The sequence below is a fragment of the Neoarius graeffei genome, chromosome 24 (assembly GCF_027579695.1).
Source record: "Neoarius graeffei isolate fNeoGra1 chromosome 24, fNeoGra1.pri, whole genome shotgun sequence".
In the NCBI taxonomy this organism is placed as follows: Eukaryota; Metazoa; Chordata; class Actinopteri; order Siluriformes; family Ariidae; genus Neoarius; species Neoarius graeffei.
In genome coordinates this window covers 20,571,189-20,598,685 of record NC_083592.1, presented here as the reverse complement: position 1 = coordinate 20,598,685, position 27,497 = coordinate 20,571,189, and the positions used below count along the sequence as shown (strand labels likewise).

General features: G+C 41.6%; 1 protein-coding gene across 3 annotated transcripts in view; it reads right to left on the bottom strand.

Annotated features, from left to right (window-relative positions):
- mapkapk5 (MAPK activated protein kinase 5) overlaps positions 1 to 27,497 on the bottom strand; it is a 144,383-nt gene that overhangs the window by 59,966 nt on the left and 56,920 nt on the right. For 2 of the 3 annotated variants that reach the window (XM_060906873.1, XM_060906874.1), the window contains exon 2: positions 21,811 to 21,884. The exons of the other annotated variant lie outside the window; for it this stretch is intronic. In XM_060906873.1, the coding sequence (XP_060762856.1) occupies positions 21,811 to 21,884 (74 nt within the window). The remainder of the gene's footprint in view (positions 1 to 21,810; positions 21,885 to 27,497) is intronic. 3 annotated transcript variants of the gene reach the window in all.

Genomic DNA, 27,497 nt, shown 5'->3' with positions numbered 1-27,497 from the left:
ATTCCATTCTACTGGATAGACTAGAAAATGTTGCGGGAGTTAAGGGAATGGCCCCCTCCTGGCTCAGGTCTTATTTAACTGATCGCTATCAGTATGTTGATAAAAATGGTGATATTTCTAGACGTACTGAGGTAAAGTTTGGTGTTCCACAAGGTTCTGTCTTGGGTCCACTGCTTTTTTTTCCTTTATATATGTTACCTCTGGGTAATATTATTTGTAAACATTGTATTAGTTTCCACTGTTATGCTGATGACACAGTTGTATGTTTCTGCAAAACCTGATGAGAGACACCAGCTTAATAGAACTGAGGAATGTGTGAAGGACATTAGACACTGGATGCTTATTAATTTCCTTCTGCTTAACTCTGACAAGACTGAAGTACTTGGACCACATGCAGCTAGAAGTAAGTTTTCTGATTACACAGTAACTCTGGATGGCCTTTCTGTTTCTTCACGTGCAGCAGTAAAAGACCTCGGAGTGATTATTGACCCCAGTCTTTCATTTGAAACTCACATTGATAACATTACCCGGATAGCTTTCTTTCATCTCAGAAATATTGCTAAGATAAGAAATTTAATGTCACTACATGACGCAGAAAAACTTAGTTCATGCTTTCGTTACCTCCAGGTTGGATTATTGTAATGCCTTACTGTCTGGATGTTCCAATAAGTGCATAAACAAGCTCCAGTTAGTTCAAAATGCAGCTGCAAGAGTCCTTACTAGAACTAGAAAATATGACCACATCATGCCTGTCTTATCCACACTGCATTGGCTCCCAATCAAATTTTGTATTGATTATAAAATACTACTACTGACCTTTAAAGCACTGAATGGTCTCACACCACAGTACCTGAGTGAACTTCTGCTCCTCTGTGACCCGCCACGCCTACTTGGATCAAAAGGTGCAGGCTATCTACTGGTACCTCGTATAGATAGTTTTCACATGACGTCACAGAGTCGGGGATTCCCTAGTGGCGGCCATCTTGCGGGTCAAGCTTACCATACGGGTGACTGAGCACACATTGTAACGCGCGAGTACAAAGTCTTCAAAAGAACCCAAGCAGGCTATTTAAAGCTAGCAATGGTGCACATCTGTTGTATTCACGGCTGTCGTAATAGGTCAAATGGTGAAGTCAAGCGGAGCTTTTATGGAATTCCCACTGTATGGGAGCACGAAGGCGAGCAAACAAAGAAACTCAGCATACAAAGGAGAAATCTATGGCTTGCGAGAATCAACCGCAAGGATTATCAGCCTTCCAAACACAGCAAAGTCTGCTCCGATCATTTTATAAGTGGTAAGTTGTTTAAATAAACAATCAATTGTGTTCAAGTTTGTTTTTGGAAACCAAAACATCATGTGAACAATCTCTGGAGAATGCCTAACTGGAACCGCTGAGTGTACGTTTACATTGTAATGTACACTTAATATCGCTCGTTTGTCATGTTTCTATTTGAAACTTGTCACTTCACTCATGCAAGGGTCATTTTTGAAAAAACATTTTAGGTCTATTCTGTATGATTTGATTTGTGTTTGGGATGCAAACAGCGTGCCTTTTGGTGGATGCCGCCTGAATCGCGCAGATCCGATTTTTTTTTTTTAGGGGGGGCGTTGGAGTGTCTGATTATAATTTCAAAGTAAATTCTGTATTAAAATTGCCAAATAAGCAAATCCGTTACAGTCCATGAAACAGGAAGTATAAAGATGAGAAAAAAAAACAGTTTAAATCGGAAAGCTGCACACATTTGCGCAGCCCGAGCAGTGTGCAGGACTGCGCAAATGTGTGCAGCTTTCCGATTTAAACTGTTTTTTTCTCATCCTTATACTTCCTGTTTCATGGACTGTAATGGATTTGCTTATTTAGTCATTTTAATACAGAATTTACTTTGAAATTATAATCAGACACTCCAACACCCCCCTAAAAAAAAAAAAATCAGATCTGCGCGATTCAGCCGTGAAAAAGGCGGCATCCGACAAAAGGCGCACTGTGAATATATAAAAGTTGTATATATCAGACAGCCTTTAAAGTTTGATGAAGTCAGTTTCAGGCTTTGGAGCAGGCTTTGGCAGTTTCAGGCTTTGGCAGCCCTGCATAGTCACTTGAAAATGCATCTTTGTCCACTTCGTAGGGGTCAATTCCCCCAATCAAGGCCAGTTTGGCTGCATACCGTTGTCGTGAGATGTCGTCTAATGTATCTATATACTTCTGTTTGCTTGACTTTGCCGACATTGATCTTTATTTTAGAAAACTGACTATATAACTTCATAAATTCGTCCGAGATAACGTAGCCGGTAATGGCGATGGTCCATTTTGTTTGCCCCACAAGATGGCGGCTGGAGGGCGTTCCCCGGAATGCCGTGACGTCAGTGAAAACTATCTATAGTGAAGGCTACATCAGGGGTCAGAGCCTTTTCTTACAAAGCCCCACAGTTATGGAACAGCCTTCCAAGTAGTGTTTGGGAATCAGACACTGTCTCAATGTTTAAAGTGCTGATGACACGTTTTTGACATCTTTGGCGATGTTTTATAACATAAGTAATTCCCGATGATCCATATATTAATTCACGAAGGCGCCTATTTTACAAGTTATGATAAAAAACGCGGCTATCTGGGCAAATTTGACGGGGCTGCAGCACCCAGGAGACGAAAGAGGAGGAGGAGCTATATGACGTCAGCGAAAGAACCTTTCTCCTAACTTACCAGTTTGTTGTTGATGCGGCAGGTGTTCAGTTTATCATTATTAGTATTTTTATTAGACATTATTATACATTATATATATAGTTATTATGCCTTCGCGTTGTGTTGCCGGCATTTGCTCCAAAACCCACAAGGATGGGGTAAGTTTATTCAAGTTTCCCAGAGATCCCGAGCTGCATGCGAAATGGGTGAAGCAAGTCAGGCGCACTCGTGACAAGTGGGAGCCCTCACCAACATTCGTCCTGTGCTCTGAACACTTCGATTTGGATTGTTTTGACACCCTTCCCAGCTTAAAAGAATCTCTTGGGTGTTCAGTTCAGCACAAACGTGTGTTACTACCATCAGCAGTGCCTACACAGTGTTGCCAGATTGGGAGGTTTCAAGTGCATTTTGGTGGGTTTTGAACATATTTTGGGCTGGAAAACGTCAGCAGTATCTGTTGCCAGATACTGCTGAAGTTTTCCAGCCCAAAATATGTTCAAAACCCACCAAAATGCACTTGAAACCGCCCAACTGGGCGGGAAACCTCCCAATCTGGCAACACTGCCAGTATTCCGGAGGGGGTCTACTAGTAGCTATGCCGGATCCAAAGACAGTCCTCCTGTCAGAACATGTGTTGTGAAACGACATAAGATAAAGGTACGTAGAGCTATAGATTCTACATGATAATCATAAATGTAATCATAAAGTTGGCGTGATATCAGTCATGTATTTGCTTGTGAAAGCTTGCGGCTTTCATGTAACTGCCGCCTAGCAACGAGAGGCAAAGGGTAAAGAGGGTAGGCCATCATAGATTCTATTCGGAAGAGATCAACACAATTCTAGACTCCCAGAAGAGGAAGAGCTAGCACTAGAGTGTTCACCGGTGTTTTCATGCGCCATTTCCATTGAGTAGAACAGCCAGTGAACCGCAGCGTGTTCTTCCGCTGACGTCACAACATGGCCACGAGCCACGGACCCAGTTTTCTTGCGCTGTGCAATTAAAAGTTGGATATTCGTGTAACAACAGCTTCTTTTCACGTAATTATAACAGAAATCTAACATGTTTGCCATGTTGTATAGTTTTATTTAAGAAATTGCATAGAGTCATGTTCGTGTCATCAACCCTTTAAGTCTAGGCTGAAAACAAAAGTCAAGCCTTTTGTTAATGGTGTTTATGAGGTAAAGGTGTAGATCTGGAGGGTCCTCAGACATAGAGTGTTTTGGTAAACTGGGATGTATGGATGCTGTCAGTCCCCACTTGCTTGCTCACTCGAGTTTGCTGACGGTGTAGTGGCTGGCTGCTTTATGTCCCGGGGCTCCCTCATGCCTGTGTTACTTTCTGGCTCTCCCCTTTTAGTTATGCTGTCATAGTTAGTTGCCTGAGTCCCTGCTTGTACTCGGTGCAATATGTATACTGTTCCTACTTATTCAGGTGACATTGGGCATACCTAGCAACCTGTGTTTTCTCTCTCTTCTCCCCCCCCAAATCTGTCCCTCTGAGTTACATGTCGGTCCTGGGATCGAGATGCTGACCTCTTCTGCTCCTTGGACCTGCCTGATCCATCCTGGTGCCCCGTGTCTGGTTGGAGTCTCATCACATCGCTCCTGTGGAGGGCAGCCTATGTGGACAGTTGAGGGTCGCGCCTGGAGGATGCTCTGGACTCTTGCAGTGGTGCTTTTGTGGCTGGCGACTGCAGTTGACTTGCTGACTTTGGGACTATGGTTGTCGTGAACAGTTTTCCGCTCGGGTTTCCATTGGTAAGGGGTTTATAGCATCAATGAAGCTGACTTTATGTTAGGACTGTTAATGTTATAGTCATGTTGTCTGTTGTTGCCCGGATGGGGATGGGTTCCCTTTTGCGTCTGGTTCCTCTCGAGGTTTCTTCCTTGTGTCGTCTGAGGGAGCTTTTCCTTGCCACCATCGCCACAGGCATGCTCATTGGGGATAGATTAGGGATAAAATTAGCTCATATTTTAAGTCGTTCAAATTCTGTAAAGCTGCTTTGCGACAGTGTTTATTGTTAAAAGCCCTACACAAATAAACTTGACTTGATGTCGGGAAAACGTCTTTACACAAAGAAGGTTTTCTTGCTTTTGTAGTTGCGTTCTTTTATTTATTTATTTTTATTTTATTTATTTTAAACTGTTCTGTGTCAGGACTCTTTGGGGAAAAAGGTATATTCCAACATGTAGCTAATGCTAACACTAGGCCACTAATCTGCACTATCACTCCAGTCATTTTGAGGAATTTTGTACGGATCATAACCACTAATAAACTAATTTCTGCATATATCTATCCTGCGCTTCTTTCTGACTAAAATTATCCAAGTAATTCGGTAGTGGAACGTTGTGTTTTTTTTTTTTAGCTGTAGGGTTGTTTTTTTTTTCGAACAGCAGCAACAGACACCAGACATCTTCACTTGGCTTCAGACCACTCCGTGATGAAAAGCACAAATGCGCATGCGCACCTGAAGCGAGCCAATCAGAATCACTGTTACAAATCGGGAAGAAAAAAACAAAATGGCCATCACAGGGGAGGCAAGGATGCTGGTTAATATGTCTTGTTTTTTGTAATGTACTTGCTCAAAAATCATTTTTATGCTTAAAGAAGCTGACTATAGGTGTGCCTGAACGGGCCTAACTCGCTAAAATATTTCTGCCTGAACATCTTGATCGGGCAATGCTTGGTGTTGAGGCTTGGGAAGTGACAACACTTGAAAGTTTGTGGCATTTCTGGCTTTGCAAAGTGTAGCACATTATTTATTTATTTTATTCTATTCCAAAACAAAATAATAACACCAAAAGCATGTCTCCTAAGAGGTGTGTCATTCAAGGCTCAAGTGTAGCCAATAAAAAAAAAAGCGGAATTTTGATCCATTATAGCCCAGAGTCAGCAGGACACTTACGGAATGAACAGGTTGGATTTGTATGGACAAAGAAAGGTAACTACAAGCCGACAGCATGGTTTGGCGTCTGCTCCATGCATTTTGAAAATTTGGTGAGTGTCATGCTCCGCCTCGAACTTCCACTCCGGAGATTACTTATCTCCCAGCTCAGCACCAATCCGGATCCGGGACGGGAATTCCATCTAGCCTGCATTTCACTTCCTTGTTCTCTCTGCTGTGTATAAACAAGCCGTTCTCAGACCCTGACTTTACCAGAACATCTTGTTTTACTATTCTAGCCGTTTCTGTGCCTTTATTGCATTTCATGGTTTTTGCTCAAGTTATTTTTCTAGTTCATGGTTTTTGCACTAAGGGTTTTTCTAGTTTATGGTTTTTTGCACTTAGGATTTTTTTTCTTGTTTATGGTTTTTTTGGTCTAGCATTTTTGTCCTTGTCTGTCTCGTGTTTTTGTCAAGTTTTTTTTGTATCTTTTTACCTTTACTATTTTTGCCATTTGTCTCATCTCATTATCTCTAGCCGCTTTATCCTTCTACAGGGTCGCAGGCAAGCTGGAGCCTATTCCAGCTGACTACAGGCGAAAGGCGGGGTACACCAAGTCGCCAGGTCATCACAGGGCTGACACATAGACACAGACAACCATTCACACCTACGGTTAATTTAGAGTCACCAGTTAACCTAACCTGCATGTCTTTGGACTGTGGGGGAAACCGGAGCACCCGGGGGAAACCCACGCGGACATGGGGGAACATGCAAACTCCGCACAGAAAGGCCCTCGCCGGCCACGGGGCTCGAACCCGGACCTTCTTCCTGTGAGGCGACAGCGCTAACCACTACACCACCGTGCCGCCCATTTTTGCCATTTGTTTGTTTACCTTTGCCACGCCCTTTCCCTGGATTAAAATCTCATTATTTATTGGATTACTGCCTGTGTGTTCTGCTTCTGGATCCTAATCTCACCTCCCCTAACAGTGAGGCAAATTCACATAGAAGGATTTGAGCGATGTCTGGTACATGGAATAGTTCCTACAATCTGGAAACAAACAAACAAACAAACAAACAAAAAAAGTCATAAGCACCATCCCAAAGAGCTCACTGCACAGTTTACATTAGACCGTATCAGCGGATCATCAGATTAACGTTTTTAAAACGATTAGTGTGCACACAGCAACACCAATACACGATTCGCGTGCACACAGCAACACCAATACACGGATACGCTCGGCTCCGCAGGCATCCTGCGCTCCAAATCACTCCGCCCTGAACAGCGAGTGCCCTCTGGAGGGTGCGCACTCCGGCCCTGCGCAGCTCACAGAGCGCGCGAGTGAAGTGCACGAGCCACGATTCGGGACTGAGCCGCTGTGTGTGTGATCCCAGTGCATATCACTTACCACTTGCAAGTGGAAGGATGGCAAGCCTAAAGACAATCATAACTACACAATGGGCAGTATTTGCATCAGTATTTGCAGTATTTTCATACTTTTATACTCTTTAATGAAAGGTGATACAAGGCGGAAGTCCGCGCCGTTTTTCAGCAGTCGCGTCACATGACCAACGCCAGCGAATCAGGAAGGTGGATGTCACAGTGACGTTGTCCAATGACGACGCCAGCTAGAGCTCAGCACAGCGTATCCGCGTATTCTCAATGTTTACACAGCACCGGACCAGACACGATCTGGATTGAATACGTGGACCCTGGCGGATTCCCGTTTCCCGGCGGTTTAATGTAAATGGACAGTGCATCCGCGAAGAAAACGAGACAGATACGGTCTAATGTAAACGTTTACATTAGACCGTATCTGTCTCGTTTTCTTCGCGGACGCACTGTCCGTTTACATTAAAACGCCGGGAAACGGGAATCCGCCAGCGTCCACGTATTCAATCCAGATCGTGTCTGGTCCAGTGCTGTGTAAACATTGAGAATACGCGGATACGGTGTGCTGAGCTCTAGCTGGCGTCGTCATTGGACAACGTCACTGTGACATCCACCTTCCTGATTCGCTGGCGTTGGTCATGTGACGCGACTGCTGAAAAACGGCGCGGACGTCCGCCTTGTATCACCTTTCATTAAAGAGTATAAAAGTATGAAAATACTGCAAATACTGATGCAAATACTGCCCATTGTGTAGTTATGATTGTCTTTAGGCTTGCCATCCTTCCACTTGCAAGTGGTAAGTGACGCGCATACCCGATATGCACTGAGAGCACACACACAGCGGCTCAGTCCCGAATTACTGCTCGTGCACTTCACTCGCGCGCTCTGTGAGCTGCGCAGGGCCGGAGTGCGCACCCTCCAGAGGGCACTCGCTGTTCAAGGCGGAGTGATTTGGAGCGCAGGATGCCTGCGGAGCCGAGCGTATCCGTGTATTGGCGTTGCTGTGTGCAGGTTAATCGTTTTAAAAATGTTAATCTGATGATCCGCTGATACGGTCTAATGTAAACCCCACCTTAGTGTCAAGCTCGTTTAGGCACTTTCACTTTCAGTGCTGGAATCAGCAGAAGTGGGTGATGCATTGTGCCATATGCATTGTGTGCAGCAAGCGCGCAGGAGCCAGGAATTTGTCAGGGTTAACTCGGACCATGTAGACCCTTTCTATTTTGTGCTACAATGTTTGGTAGAGGTGGTGGTTGGGAAACATATTTTTATAAAAAAGTTTTTGGCAAAAAATACGTTTTTGCCAAAAATAGGAAGTCACACAGGAGGCCAAAAAGAAGGATTTTATTGATTTACTCTTGCAACAAGGTGTACAACCCCAATTCCAAAAAAGTTGGGACAAAGTACAAATTGTAAATTAAAGCTGCAAGCGGCCTTGTCGGGCCCTCGCACCTGCGGCGTATGCCCCCCCAAGCCCCCACCCTCCCGCTCCCAACCCCACCCCATTCTCCATGCCTGCACACAAAGTATTTTCAGATGCGGAGGCCCTCAGCTAGCCCGACCCAGAGTGCTCCAGGACATCGCCTTGACACTGAACAGCACACACACACTCCAATCCCCCCAAACCCTAAATAAATATTGGTGCACGTTACGCATTTGGTGTCTGTCTGTTTCTGTCCCATGACCGTACATACTGTTTGCAAATAAATACCTCTTTCTAGTGACAAGAACGTTACTCAGATATTAGCTAAAGTCTAAGTCCATATGTAATTGGAAATGGACAAGTTTTTCACATGAGTAGTTTGGTGTTTTCCATTGATGGGGAGGTCAACTATCTCAGGAAAAGGGTATGCTTTACGTGAGTGTTTAGGAGTCAGGTCGATACGTCTTTTGTAACACTAACATACTGACACAATACTGTTATGTGGTGCAAAAGTATTGCATGAAATATTTATCAATAACCAGTTTTGGACAATTAGTGTCTGCAAAAAAACTGCACCCCCCCCAACGGAATTTCACCACATTTGGTACAGATGATAAGGGACCTATAAAGAGTTTGCTTGCCGAGTTTGATCAAGTTCGACCAATCAGAAGCCGAGATATAAATTTTTGCCATAAACAGCGCCCCCAGTGGCGAAAGTTCACCAAATTTGGTAAACATGTCAAGGGACCTATGAAGAGTTGTTGTGTCAAGTTTGATCAAGGTTGACCAATCAGAAGTCGAGATATAAATTGTTGCCAGAAAACAGCGCCCCCAGTGGCGAAAGTTCACAAAATTTGGCACATATGTCAGGTGACCTATTAAGAGTGTGCATATCAAGTTTGATCAAGATTGAATAAATAGAAGATGAGATATTGATTTTTGAAGAATAAATTTTTGGTTTTACCCATGTCAGTAGGTGGCGCTATGCTGTGCATGAGTGTTTATGGGCTGAAAAAATATGTCTCTCCAACACCAACGTACTATCACAAAATAGTTGTGTGGTGAAAAAGCACTGAGGAATTATTTACAAAAAACCCGTTTTGGAAAAATTGCGTCGGCAAAAAACAGCGCCCTCCATTGACAAAAAATCTCACAATGTGGTACACATGACAGGGGAGGTATGAAGAGGGTGCCCGTCAAGTTTGATCAAATTTGACCAATTGGAAGCCAAGATATGAATTTTGGCCCAAAAATAGCGCCCCCAGTGGCGAAATATCACAAAAATTGGGAGACATGTCAGAACCCCTATGAGTAGTGTGCCTATCAAGTTTGATCAAATTTGAGCAAGTAGAAGAATTTTTATGAATTTTTTAAGCATGTATAGATGCATATTGAAAATTGATTGACATATAACTTCGGAACAGTTTATCATACGAGAAATGTATTTACAATCTTTTGTCAGCCATGTGTCTAGATAATGTGTACCAAATTTGGTGACGTTCCCATGAACGGCCTAGGAGGAGTTGCGCCCTCTTCGTGGTCATGCATTTCGCACAAAAGTGAAATTACCTCACTTCCTGTTGGGCGTGGCTAATGCATTGGCATTGCTTTTTTGTTCGGCTTAGTGAGATACATATGCGTACCAAATTTCATTCCGCTACAAGAAACTATATGGCAACCAGGAACCTCAATGCGAGAGGCGCTGTTAGGGGGCGCTGTAGAGGCCCCGAGCCCCGCCCGGATGTGGGTTTTAGGTTTTGAGTAGCGGTCGCGATATGTGACGCGTGTGCCAAATTTCGTGCGTTTTCACACACGGGAAGTGCCTCAAAAGTGGCCAAACAGCAAAGAAAAATAATAATGAAACGGAACAAGATTAATAGGGCCTTCGCCCTTTCGGGCTCGGGCCCTAATAAAAACGGAATGCAATAATTTACAAATCTCAAAAACTGATATTTTATTCACAATAGAACATAGACAACATATCAAATGTCAAAAGTGAGACATTTTGAAATTTCATACCAAATATTGGCTCATTTGAAATTTCATGACAGCAACACATCTCAAAAAAGTTGGGACAGGGGCAATAAGAGGCTGGAAAAGTTAAAGGTACAAAAAAGGAACAGCTGGAGGACCAAATTGCAACTCATTAGGTCAACTGGCAATAGGTCATTAACATGACTGGGTATAAAAAGAGCATCTTGGAGTGGCAGCAGCTCTCAGAAGTAAAGATGGGAAGAGGATCACCAATCCCCCCAATTCTGCACCGACAAATAGTGGAGCAATATCAGAAAGGAGTTCGACACTGTAAAATTGCAAAGAGTTTAGGGGTGTAACGAGATCTCGTGACACGAGATCTCGCGAGATTAAAACATGACGATATTTCTCGTCAAGCTTGAACTTGTCTCGCGGGAAAAAAAAAAGTGATCAGTTACAGAGGATCTTTGCTAGTAGGTAGTAGCAGCCAGTGTAATGTCGGAGTTGGAGGAAATTCGGGTAGAAGATGCTCCTGCTACTTTTAAGTCGTATGTCTGGCTGCATTTTGGGTTCCCGGTGGAAACAATAAACGGCAATACAGCGACAGACAAGACACGAACCATTTGTAAGCACTGTAAGAAAATCATGCCGTACACTGCGGCTAATACAAGCACCATGTAAAAACACTTACAGCACCACCATGGCTCTCTACTTAAGCCAGTCATGGCTGTAAAGAAAATGACGAAAGGACAGACAACACTTGAAAATGCCTTTGGACCTCAACTTCCACAGTCAAGTGCTAGAGCCACGGCAATAACAAAAGACATAGGCTTTTTCATTACAGCTGATATGAGACCATTTTCTGTAGTAGAAAATGCAGGATTTAGGCGACTCATCCACACTTTGGAACCAAAATACACTATACCATCACGCTCGCACAATGGTGCCAAATATTTACGAAGAGACCAAGGCTATGATTAAACAGACTAAAAGAGGCAGAAAGCATCTCCATAACAACCGATGGTTGGCTGTCTAGAGGTATGCTGAGCTATATCACAATTACGGCTCACACAATTACTAGTGACTGGAAAATGGTAAATGTTGTACTTCAGACTCGCCCGCTTTTCGAGTCCCACACAGGGACAAACATAGCCGAAGTTTTACAAGCAGCTATCACTGACTGGGAGCTTACAAGGCCAAACCATGGCATCGCTATTGTAACTGATAATGCGCGTAACATGGATGTGGCTGCATGCGAAGCAAGATTGGAGCCGCACATAAAGTGCTTTGCCCACACTATAAACTTAGCTACGCAGGCTGGTCTCAGTGAAGCGCGCGTCGCTCGTTTGCTTGGGCGGGTGAGACGTGTGGCTGCTTTTTTCTACTGGAGTACTACAGCTACCACGGTGTTAATGTCAAAGGAGAAACTGCGACAACTACCACCACACAAGTTAATCATGGACGTCACCACACGATGGAACAGCACCATTGATATGCTGGACCGTTACCTGGAGCAGCAAGCCGCTATCGCAGCAGATCTTACCAGCCCAGAGATGAGACAAAATGCCCAAACCATCAATACACTTGACAGCTCCAATTTCAGAGATGCCAAAGACTTTGTGAAGCTGTTGCATCCTTTGAAGACAGCCACCACTGTCTTATGTGAGGAGAAGAGCCCCACAGTGTCACTCATTGTTCCACTGAAGAACATGATTGAACACTGTGGCCGGCACAAAGAGCACAATCCTCAGTAATATTTCAGGAAGATATAGTGGAGATGCATACAACTTTCTGCTGGAGTGCACAGCGCTGGACCCAAGGTTCTGGACTCTACCTCAGTTAGACCATGATCAGCGCAACACTGTTTTCATGAGGGTACAGAAGAGGATAAAACAGTTGCAGCAAAATCAGGTAGATCACTTTAAATTGCTTCTTCCTATTGTATGTGTAACAATTTTCTGTCTAAATGTATGTTCTCAGTTCCAGCTGAAAAACAGAGTCATGGTGTGTGTGCGCGCGCGCGCATGTGCACTTATGTATGTGTTTAGAGGAAGAGGGGGTATTTTCTGGTTAAGATTAATGCCAATGTTTCTGCTGTTTAAAGACCACTGCTGAGGAGAGGGCAGAGGAGGCAACCACCAGTGGAGGTCACTATCCCACACATGGAGGAAAAGGGTATCTGGGAGCTGATTCAGAAGTGACAGAACCTGCTTCCAAGAAGACTGCACTTGAGAATCTGCTAGGGGATTCTTTCTCTACAGAGACAGAACAGTCAAACAGATCACAACAGATTGAGAGAGAAATTGAACACTACAGAAGAGAGGCCTCTATCCCACTCAGAAGCTGCCCTCTGAAGTGGTGGAGAGAAAACTGCACTCAATATCCTTTGTTGTCTCCACTTGCCAAAGCATATCTCTCTATCCCTGCTACCTCTGTCCCAAGTGAGCGAGTCTTTTCAACTGCAGGAGACATAGTTAGTGCCCAAAGGTCTCAACTGCTTCCAGAAAATGTAGACATGCTCATATTCTTGAAAAAGAACATGACTTTATCTTAGGCAGTTGTACCAGTCTCTTAGCTCTGTGTTGTGTTTGAAGAAAATGTTGTTCTCTGTTTGCACTTTAAGCATATGACTGGTTGTGATTTCTACTATATAGGACAAAGAAAAGTTGTATTTATTTTTGTTATGTTTCTATTTTTTAAAACATTTTTTAAATAATTTGTGGAAAATGCTTCAACACTGCTTGAAGAAAAAAAGCTAGAAGTTGTTACGTTTCAGGAGACTAAAGGAGAGAAACCAGTCTGTTGACTGAGTTTTTTGAGTTTGTCAAATAAAACTATTTTTCCATACATATTTTTTATCTTTGAAGTTTTCTTAAAAATATTTAAAAATCTCGTCTCGTTCTCGTGAACCCAATATCGTGTCTCACCTCTTCTCATGAGAGGAGTGTCTCGTGACACCCCTAAAAGAGTTTGAACATATCACCATCATCTACAGTGCACATCATCTAAAAAAAGATTCAGAGAATCTGGAAGAATCTCTGTGTGTAAGGGTCAAGGCCAGAAAACCATACTGGGTGCCCGTGATCTTTAGGCCCTTAGATGGCACTGCATCACATACAGGCATGCTTCTGTATTGGAAATCACAAAATGGGCTCAGGAATATTTCCAGAGAACATTATCTGTGAACACAATTCACCGTGCCATCCGCCGTTGCCGGCTAAAACTCTATATTTCAAAGAAGAAGCCGTATCTAAACATGATCCAGAAGCACAGACGTCTCCTCTGGGCCAAGGCTCATTTAAAATGGACTGTGGCAAAGTGGAAAACTCTTCTGTGGTCAGACGAATCAAAATTTGAAGTTCTTTATGGAAATCAGGGACGCCGTGTCATTCGGACTAAAGAGGAGAAGGACGGCCCAAGTTGTTATCAGCGCTCAGTTCAGAAGCATGCATCTCTGATGGTATGGGGTTGCATTAGTGCGTGTGGCATGGGCATCTTACGCATCTGGAAAGACACCGTCAATGCTGAAAGGTATATCCAGGTTCTAGAGCAACATATGCTCCCATCCAGACGACGTCTCTTTCAGGGAAGACCTTGCATTTTCCAACATGACAATGCCAAACCACATACTGCATCAATTACAGCATCATGGCTACGTAGAAGAAGGGTTGGGGTACTGAACTGGCCAGCCTGCAAGTCCAGATCTTTCACCCATAGAAAACATTTGGCGCATCATAAAACGGAAGATACGACAAAAAAAGACCCAAGACAGTTGAGCTACAGTGGTGCTTGAAGGTTTGTGAACCCTTTAGAATTTTCTATATTTCTGCATAAATATGACCTAAAACAACATCAGATTTTCACGAGTCCAAGAAGTAGATAAAGAGAACCCAGTTAAACAAATGAGACAAAAATATTATACTTGGTCATTTATTTATTGAGGAAAATGATCCAATATTACACATCTGTGAGTGGCAAAAGTATGTGAACCTTTGCTTTCAGTATCTGGTGTGACCCCTTGCGCAGCAATAACTGCAGCTAAATATTTCCGATAACTGTTGATCAGTCCTGCACAGTGGCTTGGAGGAATTTTAGCCCATTCCTCCATGCAGAACAGCTTCAACTCTGGGATGTTGGTGGGTTTCCTCGCATGAACTGCTCGCTTCAGGTCCTTCCATAACATTTTGATTGGATTAAGGTCAGGACTTTGACTTGGCCACTCCAAAATATTAACTTTATTCTTCTTTAACTATTCTTTGGTAGAACAACTTGTGTGCTTAGGGTCGTTGTCTTGCTGCATGACCCACCTTCTCTTGAGATTCAGTTCATGGTCCTGACATTCTCCTTTAGAATTCACTGGTATAATTCAGAATTCATTGTTCCATCAAGGATGGCAAGCCATGCTGGCCCAGATGCAGCAAAACAGGCCCAAACCATCATACTACCACCACCATGTTTCACAGATGGGATAAGGTTCTTATGCTGGAATGCAGTGTTTTCCTTTCTCCAAACCTAACGCTTCTCATTTAAACCAAAAAGTTCTATTTTGGTCTCATCCGTCCACAAAACATTTTTCCAATAGCCTTCTGGCTTGTCCACGTGGTCTTTAGCAAACTGTAGACATGCAGCAATGTTCTTTTTGGAGAGCAGTGGCTTTCTCCTTGCAACCCTGCCATGCACACCATTGTTGTTCAGTGTTCTCCTGATGGTGGACTCATGAACATTGACATTATCCAATGTGAGAGAGGCCTTCAGTTGCTTAGAAGTTACCCTGGGGTCCTTTGTGACCTCGCCGACTATTACACACCTTGCTCTTGGAGTGATCTTTGTTGGTCAAGCACTCCTGGGGAGGGTAACAATGGTCTTGAATTTCCTCCATTTGTACACAATCTGTCTGACTGTGGATTGGTGGAGTCCAAATTCTTTAGAGATAGTTTTGTAACCTTTTCCAGCCTGATGAGCATCAACAACACTTTCTGAGGTCCTCAGAAATCTCCTTTGTTCATGCCAATGATACACTTCCACAAACATGTGTTGTGAAGATCAGACTTTGACAGATCCCTGTTCTTTAAATAAAACAGGGTGCCCACTCACACCTGATTGTCATCCCATTGATTGAAAACACCTGACTCTAATTTCACCTTCAAATTAACTGCTAATCCTAGAGGTTCACATACTTTTGCCACTCACAGATATGGAATATTGGATCATTTTCCTCAATAAATAAATAAATGACCAAGTATAATATTTTTGTCTCATTTGTTTACCTGGGTTCTCTTTATCTACTTTTAGGACTTGTGTGAAAATCTGATGATGTTTTAGGTCATAGTTAGTCAGAAATATAGAAAATTCTAAAGGATTCACAAACTTTCAAGCACCACTGTACTAGAATCCTACATTAGACAAGAATGGGTTAACGTTCCTATCCCTAAACTTGAGCAACTTGTCTCCTCAGTCCCCAGACGTTTACAGACTGTTGTAAAGAGGAAAGGGGATGTCTCACAATGGTAAACATGGCCTTGTCCCAACTTTGAGATGTGTTGTCATGAAATTTAAAAATCACCTAATTTTTCTCTTTAAATGATGCATTTTCTCAGTTTAAACATTTGATATGTCATCTATGTTTTATTCTGAATAAAATATGGAATTTTGAAACTTCCACATCATTGCATTCTGTTTTTATTTACAATTTGCACTTTTGTCCCAACTTTTTTGGAATCGGGGTTGTACATGTGATGCTAGCAGAGCTGAGCAATACAGCTAATGGAGGAAATGTTAAATTTAGCGCAATTACGTTTTGTTGAGAGAACTAATAGTTTACTATAGTCAATAAGCAATCAAACCTCTACACAAAAACCTGCGTACTTGCTTGTTTTCATCCAGGACATCGAGTGACATTTTTGAATTTGTCACTCGTTAGGAAATTGAGGCGTTGTTTTAATAAATTTGGGTACTTTTTGTTGGTGAATGTGTTGATATAATAATAAAAAAAAATCAAACATTGGCTTGAAGATATGAAGTTTATCTTCTCGTGTTGAAAAACACGCATTTTTCATATGAAATACATCGCAAATTTGAGTGAAATTTTCCAATATTTTCACTCCCATGATGTCACTCCCAGTGTTTTCTGGCTGACTTGACACAATGGCGAACCGGTTCAAAATGAAAATTCTTTTGATTGTGTATTTTTTTTGTGGATGTGTCTATATAATAAAATGCCTATTTTGGCATGAACATATGAAGTTTATCTTCTCGTGTTGAAACATATCAATCGTTCGCTTTGCTCCCTCATGAAATATTTTCACCATTTGAAGATGAACTTCATATCTTCGGGCCACTGTGTAACCACTCTATATATTAACCCAATACCCATCTTAATTCCCCGGTTAGTTTGAAAGTTATAAAAACTTTAGCATATACATGGGTTTCCCCAAAGTGTTTTAGCGTATCGGGCCCGATACGCTTGCTCTGCCTGCCGATACGCTTAGTCGCTTTAGTTAAAATCCGATATGCTTAGATTTATACTGTAGGTACATTCAGTCCGTCTCTTTAAGAAACTACATTTCCCATCAGCCAACTTCCGCGTTGACCTACGTCACGTGTGGGCGGGATCATCTACGTCACGTCCTCCAGGAAGGCATAAACCACCCGGAAACTCCTAGCTCCTCCTCTTTTGGCGCCGTGATTTCAACACGGACACAGGGAGGAATCGCTCGCTCCGCGAGCAAACCCAAAAAGACATCTTTTCTTTTCTTTCTTGCAAGAATCAAGAGTTTCGCGCTTTTCTTTGTTTACCTTTGGCCACGGTAAAAATCCAGAATCGCGCGATTTTAAACTCAGCTCGAGTTACAACCGGTTTTCATTTGTTCCTTATAAGTATGTACAACACTGCAACCAGGCAGTTATTTTAAAGTTAAGAAGCGACTGGATCCTTTTTAACTCAAAAGCTGTGCACATTGTTTAATCAGAGACTTTCTTTTCATCACGAGCGACCACGCGTCGGATCAAGAAGTTCTCTGCGCCTCACGGAAGCGACTCACGTGCTCCACAATGGTGAAACTCCAAAAGTCTCGGAACATCTCTTCATAATCTTGCTAGAGGCAAGATACTGAGTAAGACTTGGCATTTGGGCAAAACCTAGTCTTAGGAATTAGCTTTTATTGAAGTAGTGTGAATTTAACCTCAGGAACGGTTTGTTACACTGTAAACACACAGCGTGTTGAATTGATTTATTGTTTTGTTTTAATCTCTCAGTTGTTTTGATAGGCTGTGCATGCTTCTCTTTATTCCTGACTAACACTTTAATTTCCTTATCACACATTTTGACCTTATCAAGGTTTCAGTGGATTCAGTACTGTTATAAGCTAGTGAAATTAGCCTACGGCTAATTTCTTTTGTCCCATTAGCATCCAAAGCTAAGTGTATTGTCTTAGAAACACGTGGCGGTCCTCCCCCACTCACAAACACACCTTAGCTAGCATCCCTTTGTCTTAGCTTAGCCACACGAGGTTAATCTAGGCCTACACGAACACGTGGTCACCAGGCCTGACACACACACACACACACGTGGTCACAGGCCTCACCTGGCCTCACAAATACACCTCAGTTAGCATCCCATGCTAGCTTCTTTCTTTTGCTAAGCCATAGGCCTTACCACATGGTCAACTCCTCCCCCACAAACACACGTGGAGTTAGCTACCAGAGCTAATCCTTTTTGTAGGCCACACACAAGGCCTCTCTCTCTCCCCACACACAAACACACCTTAGCTAGCATTCCTTTGTCTTAGCTTAGCCACACAAGGCTAATTCCTTTGTTCTCCTCAAATCCCACGTGGTGATCCCTACACCACGTGGACACACACGAACATACCTAGCTAGCATCCTATGCTAGCCTTCTGCTCAGGCCATAGGGCCTTTCACTCACACACACACACACCTCACTGTTTGTATATATTTCAACTGCTATTATCCATTTTTATCTTTGTTATAATAAATTCATTTATTATTGAAACTGTGTGTTTATTTGTGTTCCAATATCTTTGAAGTCCCCAATCTCCAAAGAATTCTAAAAGGTGCATATGATTTATGTAATATGGTAAGTGATCATAATAATTTGGAATATACCATAATCTAGCTGTTTGGTAATTTATTATTAAGCACCAAAATTAATGGTATTAATTAATGAGACTGATTCTATGAGTGATTTAATGATATGAGACTGATTCAATGAAAATGATTCACTGAAAACGATTCAAATGAGACTGATTCAATTTTAATTATTAACCTTCAGATTTAATGAGATTGATCACTTAATAATTACTAAATGCACCTACAATATCGATACGTTAAATTTCCTACCCACAAGTAACTAGATACATAGAAGAGCAAATAACAGATCCATTTACATATTGATTGATATTTGTGTTAAACAAGCTGTCTTTTTTTCCCAATGTTTGTGTTGATTCTGTCAAAGTAATATGTCCGTGTGGTACGATGTAAACAAACTAATCTGTTGGCTGTGTCAAGATCACGTGTTAAACCGTCCAATAAAAAAATAGAAAGAAAACGTCAGACATCCCGGAATTTTCCGATTCATTATAAGCGATCTCATTGGCTGCCGATGTTGTCCCCCACCAGATGGACAAAGCCGACTGATTTTAATAAGCTAGGAGAAGACTCACTGGACAATTTAATCCACAGCAGCATGGATGACAGCGAGATGGACTATGAGAGGGTTGCCCAACATTAGGACAAGCAAAAGCCAAGGAGAATTAATCTGCTTTAAGCCTCAGTCACAACTGGCCGTACGTGCTCCTACGGCCGGTCTACGTGCAAAAAACGCACGGAGGGCGCGCGTGTGATGTGCTGATTTTCAAGCCGTAGACTGGCCGCAGAGGTTCTTTGTCATGTCAAACAAACTCTACGGGCGCTTACGTTTTTTTTTTCAGGTTGCAAGACAAACTTACGGCCAACGCGCGTCTTTCTCCATGAACAAAAAAAAAAAAAAAAAAAAAAAAAAAAAAACACACAGCGATTTAGGAAACGCCAAAAATCGCACGGCCAAAAAAATCGTACGTCCGGTTGTGACCTAGGCTTTAAAGGAGTAGAAAACTTAATTCATTAGTTAGGGTTTGCAGAAAGATTATGTACTTATAAAACACTCTCACGAAGTGAAGTTGTCCAAATGTGTCAAATACAGCACAATTTCAAATAATAATCTTAAGCATTTTTGGCAGTGTGATGTCACTGGGATTCATTTAACAAAAGAAGGCTCTGGATTATTCTTTTGTTAAAGGCTCACAGTGACCTCACACTGCCAAATATGCTTATTATTATTCGCAATTATGCTACATTTGACACAAACAAATTCCCTTCATGAAATGTGTTTAAAAGCACATAATCTTTCTGCAAACTTAAACTGTATAAATTTTTATTTTCCTTTAAATATATGTTTTAATCTTCATCTAGTCCATTTAATAAAGTGCCAAAATTTAAACTTTATAATATGCAGTTGCCTTACTTTTCTTTTCAGTGCATCTTAGTTCTACATATATCATGGTAATTGCATCCGAAACATTCTAAATTATTAGAGTTATAGTAATACAGCAACTTATTTTAAGGTGGCAGTTCTTAGGTTCAGATCCCTTTGTGATCAACAGGAGGTCATGATGATCGATTCTCTTCATTGGATTGCATAAGATGGAGCAAACCACTGTTCATATTTTCATGCACATTTTTGTTACAACACTACTTGATCATAGGTAATTAAGGGATCCCCGTAGATTTTCAATCTATCATATACCTCAGTAATCTATAACAAAACAGTTTAACTTGCATGTTGAACTTTAAGGTGAAATTTCAAATGTGTATACATGAATACTATTTAGGTCAGAAATCATTGAAACACTGGTAAAATCTATCCTATAATCATGTATCTAAAACCTCTCAGAGACCCTGAAAATGCACCTGAGAGCATCCATTTTCAAAAAATTTTACGGGGGAGCATGCCCCCGGACCCCCCTAGTTTCGCTTCGCGCCTTTGGTGCTTGCTTTCACACCACTGGCACTCAATTGTCTGTGTACTATCATGCCAGAATTTAGGGCTTTAATTTTTTTCCTGGGGAAAACACCGATATAGGAGCCTTTAACATGACATCCTAACATCGGATTTGTTGATATGGCCATATTGCCGGGTGAGCTTTTTGTTTGACAACGGCCAGCACACGTGTACACAAGTGACTGTAAGCCCAATTCAGTAAACATCTACAGATAAACTTGTAGAAGTTACATCTAAAGGAACAATGCTAGAGACCTGTTGTGCTTTTGGATGTCAAAAGATGTGGACGTAAGCCTGGTTTAACTTTTCACCACTTCACAGCGAATCCAGAAAGACAAGAAAAATGCCAGGCTGCAGTTAAACGGGAAGACTAGATGCCAAAAAAGCATTCCTGTGTGTGTGTGTGGAGAACATTTTTTATATCAGGTTAGCATGAAAGTTCTGTGCACCTGTTATTTCTCCCAACACTTTTTCTAGCTCAAAGCCATTCAATTATAAAAATCCCAGAGATCTAGCTCTAGCCTCAGCATATTCAAGTTAGTGTTCAACAAGTCCATAAGTTGGTGTAACATGGACAGAACTTTGGTTTAGATGGTAAAGCTTTTAACAGGTTGCATGGTTTGGCACTACTCAGTAGAATCTACTGGCGCACACACACAGACACACACACACACACACAGTGTGTCATATTTAGCAGCTCTATTGCATTACAAAAAACATGCCAAAATGTATGAATGTTAAAATGTATATCTGGATGTGGGCTTTGGACGTAACATTTTATTAGACCTAATGCTTAACAAACATGCTGCAAGTCTTTTATGTACTGATGATGTAGACAAGGCTAAATACTATAAAATATGCTAATTCTAGGCCCTGGCTTGTTTTTATTATTATTACTACTACTACTACTACGTTTGAGCTTATCTTTGTCATAATACGCTATTTTTCTTTATCTGATATTTCCCAGAACATTCCGACATGCACGAAACCGGCCTCGAAATATTGGTTTAGCATCTCTCGTGTGTTTAGAAATCCCAAATACTAAATAGTTCAGGATGTCGTAATATCCCAAATCCGGTAGCTGGTTTGCTGTACACTTTTCAAGTGGAATAAATACATTTCTGGGTAAATAATATGGATCTTTGATGCATGTCTGTTTCAGCTTTTGGATGTAACACAATCTTGCTGGTATAATCTAAATTTTTAATCATTTCAGAGAGATTGTACTGACTGCAGTCACCTTGATTTTCATTATTAATTGTTGTCTATATATTTGTTTGCCTGGCAATTAGGCAGATGCTGTGTGATAATCTGTGATGTCAATGAAAAGCCCTAATATGTTCTCCACTCAGGAAACAAAAAACTAGAAGCAGAACAAAAAGGAGACTACAGAACCTTACCTTACAGGTCCACTGATTCCAGCACCAAGCTTCTGTGTCCAGTTTATACTGTACTCTTCCAAGATGGAGCTCTCCTATGGGTGTGATTAATGTTAACACAGTAGACCAGTATTTAATAATAAGTAGTTGTGATTGACACAATGTTGCTAATTTTAAATACACAAAAAACATTTTTACCCACGAGAGCCATGAGCACCTGAAATGTGTGCTTAAACCAAGAAAAGCAATTTGTGAAATCTTCAAGAAAGTCTTTAGCAAACACATTTTGTAAGGAATAACACACAAAGGGTCATAATTTTTGTCGGAAAATAATGAATGTCAGGCGGGTATGATAGGTTACCACCCTGAATAAGTGTGTTATTCTCCTTATACCACAATGAAAAGTCAACAATTACAATGTTTTATTTATTAATAAATGACATGATTTAAAAGTGTTTGTTAAAAATGTCATGAAATGAATATCCATAAAGTTAGTTCAAGTTACAGTACCTATACACAGGCCCCATATATAGTACCCTCCATAATTACTGGCACCCCTTGTAAAGATCATCAAAAAGGGTTAAAAAGAAAAATCCACTTTTTGGTGAAGTCGCTTCATCTCACATTGACAAAATGAGAAAAATCCAACCTTTAATTGAAATACATTTATTCAGAGAAAAACAAATCCCTCATAAAGTAGTAATTTTTTGTTTCAATAAAAACACGTGCCACCACTGGAATTGATAGTGAGCACAATATAACTGAAGCATGTTTCCCCATTTAAAAGTGTACAATGAACTTTTTTTTAGGTGTGTGTAGGAACTTTCACGCTGTAATCTAGGACCTTCCTGATTAACTGGGATACAAATATGAGGTGATACAGAGGTCAGATTCCTTTAAGCAGATATGCAGAACCTTTATTTTAAAATACATTTCTAAGTGGATAGTATCTCCATCCTTGACTCTTGTATGCTGCATAAATGGGAATAAAAAAAATATATTTTTGGAGTGTTAAAATCGACCACAAAGTTGGCATTCGAGCTGCCCCACTGAGCTAGCCATGCCTGAGTGTGACGTCACAGCGGTAACCGGTTTTAAGGCCGAGGCCTTTTACAGCTATAGACCAAAAAGTCATATAAATAATTTATGGTGAAAGTAAGAAATACCGTTACTGACTTGCTCAACTTCATTGATCGTAGGTTGACCCTCATTAAAACAGGATAGGTGTTATAACTTATGCAACATACTGTACATGTACACGCATGCATTTTTTCACTGCTAAAAACACAAGGCTAATTAAATAAATCAGATGAACTGAGACAATCACATTCTAAAGCAAATTAAATAATCTTATACCAGTAACTTATACACACAATACAAGTTACATGTATTAATCTAAATGCAGGTAAACGTGTTTTTGTTTTTTTTATCCAAATGAGAATTGGAGCTTACCCGTCTGTGTTCTCACTTCTTGAAGGCCGATCGTGTGGACAATTGTTTTGAAACAATCTGACTTTCAGTTGTTCGTTCAGTTCTCTGTTCATTCACTCCTTCCACGTAAGGGCAAGGTGGCAGCAATATCCAGTTTAGAGATAAGACAGCTGGTCCACTCTCTTTATCTCCATACTGTGTATTCCGCCATTACTGTTTGGCTCAGGCAATTACTAAAACCCGGGATGGAACGGGATGTCACCGGTTTTAGCAACAACCACGGGGAGGTCACTGCCTGAGCAATATGTCCCGTCCCGGGTTTTAGCAACAACCCTCAGCTCACGCTCCAGGAGAACTGTTGCAACTGAACTCACTTTAAAAAAATAAAATAAAACTCTTTCCTTTTGTTTTATTTTTCTTTAATTGCTGGGACTGCACCCTCTTTCAATACAGGCTTATAGCCAACGCTCCTCAACAAATCAAAGGTCTTGTACGAGTCTTCAGTAAAACGTGCAGAGCAGAGGAGAGACCACTTCATAGACGCCCAATGTGTCCGTGAACTTCTCGCAAAACACGTCCAAATCTTTGCAGTTTGAACATTCTTGGGCCATGAATGCAACATAAATCCACCACCTGTCATGTTGCTGTACTGGCCAGCAACACATCTATGTGGCATGGCGATAAATTAACTCAAAGTCAGAGTTCAGAGTTGCAATCAGCTCCATGTTTTAGTATAGCGGAAACCATATTAAATTGGTATGTACAAACAATTTGGTGTTACTAAATACCAAATCGAGTTTTGATGCATGAAAATTTATTATATGCATGATTTCATGAAAATAAAATTTATTTGAGGTGTTTTTCCTTTTGTTCATACACCACTGCCAGATGTTTAATCTTACAACATCAAAACTTCATAATAGCCTGCTTTATCAAGTCAACAATGAATGTATGAGCATAAAGTAAAAGAACATTCAAATTCAGTTACCCCTAGAAAATAACATCCAATAAACACATTTTAATGTCAGATGAATAACTTTATTAGAGAAATATTTGACCAGATGCTCAAAGCATTTCATCATGATGGGAGTCAGTGCTACTGGGTGGTAATCACCAAGACACATCACCATTGACTTCTTCGGCACTGGGATGGTGGCTTTTTTTTTTGAAGCTCACTGGGACCACAGCCTGGCTCAGGGAGACGTTAAAGATGTCTGTGAGGACACCTGCCAGCTGGTCAGCATAGTCTCTGAGCCTCCATGTTATCTAGAGACCCGTCAACCCATCTTTTCAACGGCCAATACTAGAAATCGTCAACAGGTAATTTTCTGCAACGACGGGATTCAAAATTCCTATCAAAGAAAACGATGAAGAAACAAAAAAGAGCAATGTTAGTTCCACTGGCAGATCAAAATAAACACCAGTGGATGAGTGGGGACCCCAAACAAGACAATAAATCTGCATCCCACGTGTGTGTTTCTCCGGTAAAATGTTTGCTCTCCCTTATTTCTGAAGTGGAACGTGACTTGCTGCTCAGAATGCGTGCTCCCATTGGCTAGTGCATGGCACAGCAAGCAACTATAGTCCTTGTTTCATACTACAGCCAGGTTCAGCTATAGCAACAGAATAAAGGTTGGCCTCTGCAACCAACTTAGCATCTGTACATTGGACCGCCTTGTTCATTTAAGCTACGCCAAGAGAGCCATTGAGGATTTCCCATTTGTAGAAGCCGCAGAACTTTTCATGCAACCTCATCTGAGGCATGTGTGAAATCTCTAATCAGAGATGTCCACAAGCACCGGTGACCGGCGGTTTTCTCTGGCTACATAGATGGTCTGCGCCGGCTACTCGAGCCCAGAAAAATAAATAAATAAATAAAAACTTGCCTTTCAATGTTCAAGTGATTTATAATCATCTCAGCTGCCCATAATTTGCTGCAAATCCAATTATTTCACCACAAAATTGTCTTTGATTCAGGTCATGACTGGAAGCAACGCCATATTTGTTGATCGATTCTCACACTCTGATTGGCTGAGCTGGACCATGTGACCACGCCATAGCATATGTAGTTATGTTATGGAGCCAGGCAGCATAGTACAGAGGGTTACTGAGAAAGCCAAGCACACATACAGATGGAGGAAAATTTCATACATATTTTGCAAGTATTTTACAGGGAAATGGTTAGTAATTTATTAGCTGAGAATGCACCAGAAGGCAAGTAAGTTTCAAAATTTTCTGGTGGAGCATGCCCCCAGTCCCTAGCATTAGTGCATTACTATTAGCCGCCGACTACTTTTTTTTTAGCCGGTTACTTCAGATTTTCTAGAGAACCCTGTCTAATGTTTACACACACATTGTACACCCAATATGTACATGTAAAGGTTAGCTTCTGTGGTTGGGACAACCATTACCAATTTACCACACCATGCTAATCAGGACTGACCATTGTAAAATTAGGCACAAAAGCAACGTGCTATCAAATGGTATAAAAAACAATTTTCTTGAAATTATTTGAGTTGACTGATTCCTTTTTCAGAAATTCACTACCTTAAACATCTTATTTTAAGAGCTTCTCCCAACTGCTTTTTCATGCCAAGATTGCACCAGAGGGCCACAAATTTGTTTCAATATTTCAAATTTTCCTGTTAAAATACCCTGTTCTGAGCACTCTCCCTGGTATGTTTTCCAGGCCTGCAACTTTACAGCGGTTGACTCCAGATAGCGTCCTAATGTCAGCTGGGGTCAGCCAGAGTGCCTGCTCCTCAGGAAAGGCGACTTGCATGTCCACCTGTTGTCCAGAGCTTCAAACTGCATGTGGAAGTCATTTAAAAGGTCAGGGGAGCGGAGTGTCACTGTTGTTGGCATGTGGTGTGATTTTATAGTCTGCTAGGGCCTGGATGCCCTGCCACATGTATTTGGGATTCTTCGTATCACAGAAGTGGTTGTTAATCTTCTGTATATACTGGCGTTTTGCTTTCCTGACTGCCTTGGAATGCTGAGTCCTTGCTGACCTGAGAGGCCCTTCCTCTCCCACCTTGAATGGGGCGTCCCTTGTTCTGAGCAGGGCATGGACTTCAGCAGTCAGCCATAGCTTATGGGTGGCACATGTAGTTATGGTCTTTTCAACAGGGACATCCTTGATGCACTTTGCTATGTACCCAGTCAAAGAGTCTGTATATTCTTCCAGGCAGATGTGCTGGTCATAGGTGGCAGCTTCCCTGAACATGTTCCAGTCTGTGCTCTCAAAGCAGTCTTGTAGGGCTGAAGTGGCTCCTTCTGGCTAGAGTCTGACAGAGCTCACGCAGTGCTTTGTTAGCATTAGCACTAGCAATGGGAAGGATATACACTGCTACTTCTATAATAGTGGTGAATTTCCGTAGTATTACATTACAGGCATTTAGCAGACGCTCTTATCCAGAGCGACATACAACAGGACCCTGATATACCCACATAAAACGGCCGGCATTTCATCACTAAAAACCTCTAGCTGTGGTGAGCAATGGGTAGCTTGGAGTGTTTCAGCAGTTACCTGTATGTTGGGAGAAGCAGGACACAATAGTGGTCTGAGTGTCCCAGGTAGGGGCCAGGGATGGCCATGTGTGAGTCACAGATGTTGGTGTAAAATAAGTCCAGCATGTTGTCTCCCCTTCTGGTAAAGCTGACATGCTGGTAAAACTTTGGTGCTACATATCTCTGAAGAATCTCAGTCATCCAGGTACATAGTAATCTGTGGTTGGCTGAAGAGAGCAACTGGACTTGCTTAAAGATTCTTGAAAACGTTTCGCCTCTCATCCTAAAGGCTTCCTCAGTTCTGTCTGTCTAATAGGGAGTATCCAGTATTTATCCTCTCATGGATCATCATAGAATCCGAATCAGAATGCTGATGGCTGCATTGTAGGTGGCTGATAAAAGATGTCATAGACACCCACCTCTGTTCAAAGAGAGGCGAAACATTTTCAAGAATCTTCAAGCAAGTCCAGTTGCTCTCTTCAACCAACCACAGATTACTATGTACCTGGATGACTGAGATTCTTCACAGATATGTTTCTACGCACTTTGGGATGAGATCCCTTCGACTGGTGCGGGAGTATGAGAGGACTTCCAGAAAACTGGCAGACATCTTAGCCAGAGAGGATCGTTCATTTTTGTCAACCTGGAACGACCATCATTGAACAGAGGTGGGTGTCTATGACATCTTTTATCAGCCACCTACAATGCAGCCATCAGCATTCTGATTCGGATTCTATGATGATCCATGAGAGGATAAATACTGGATA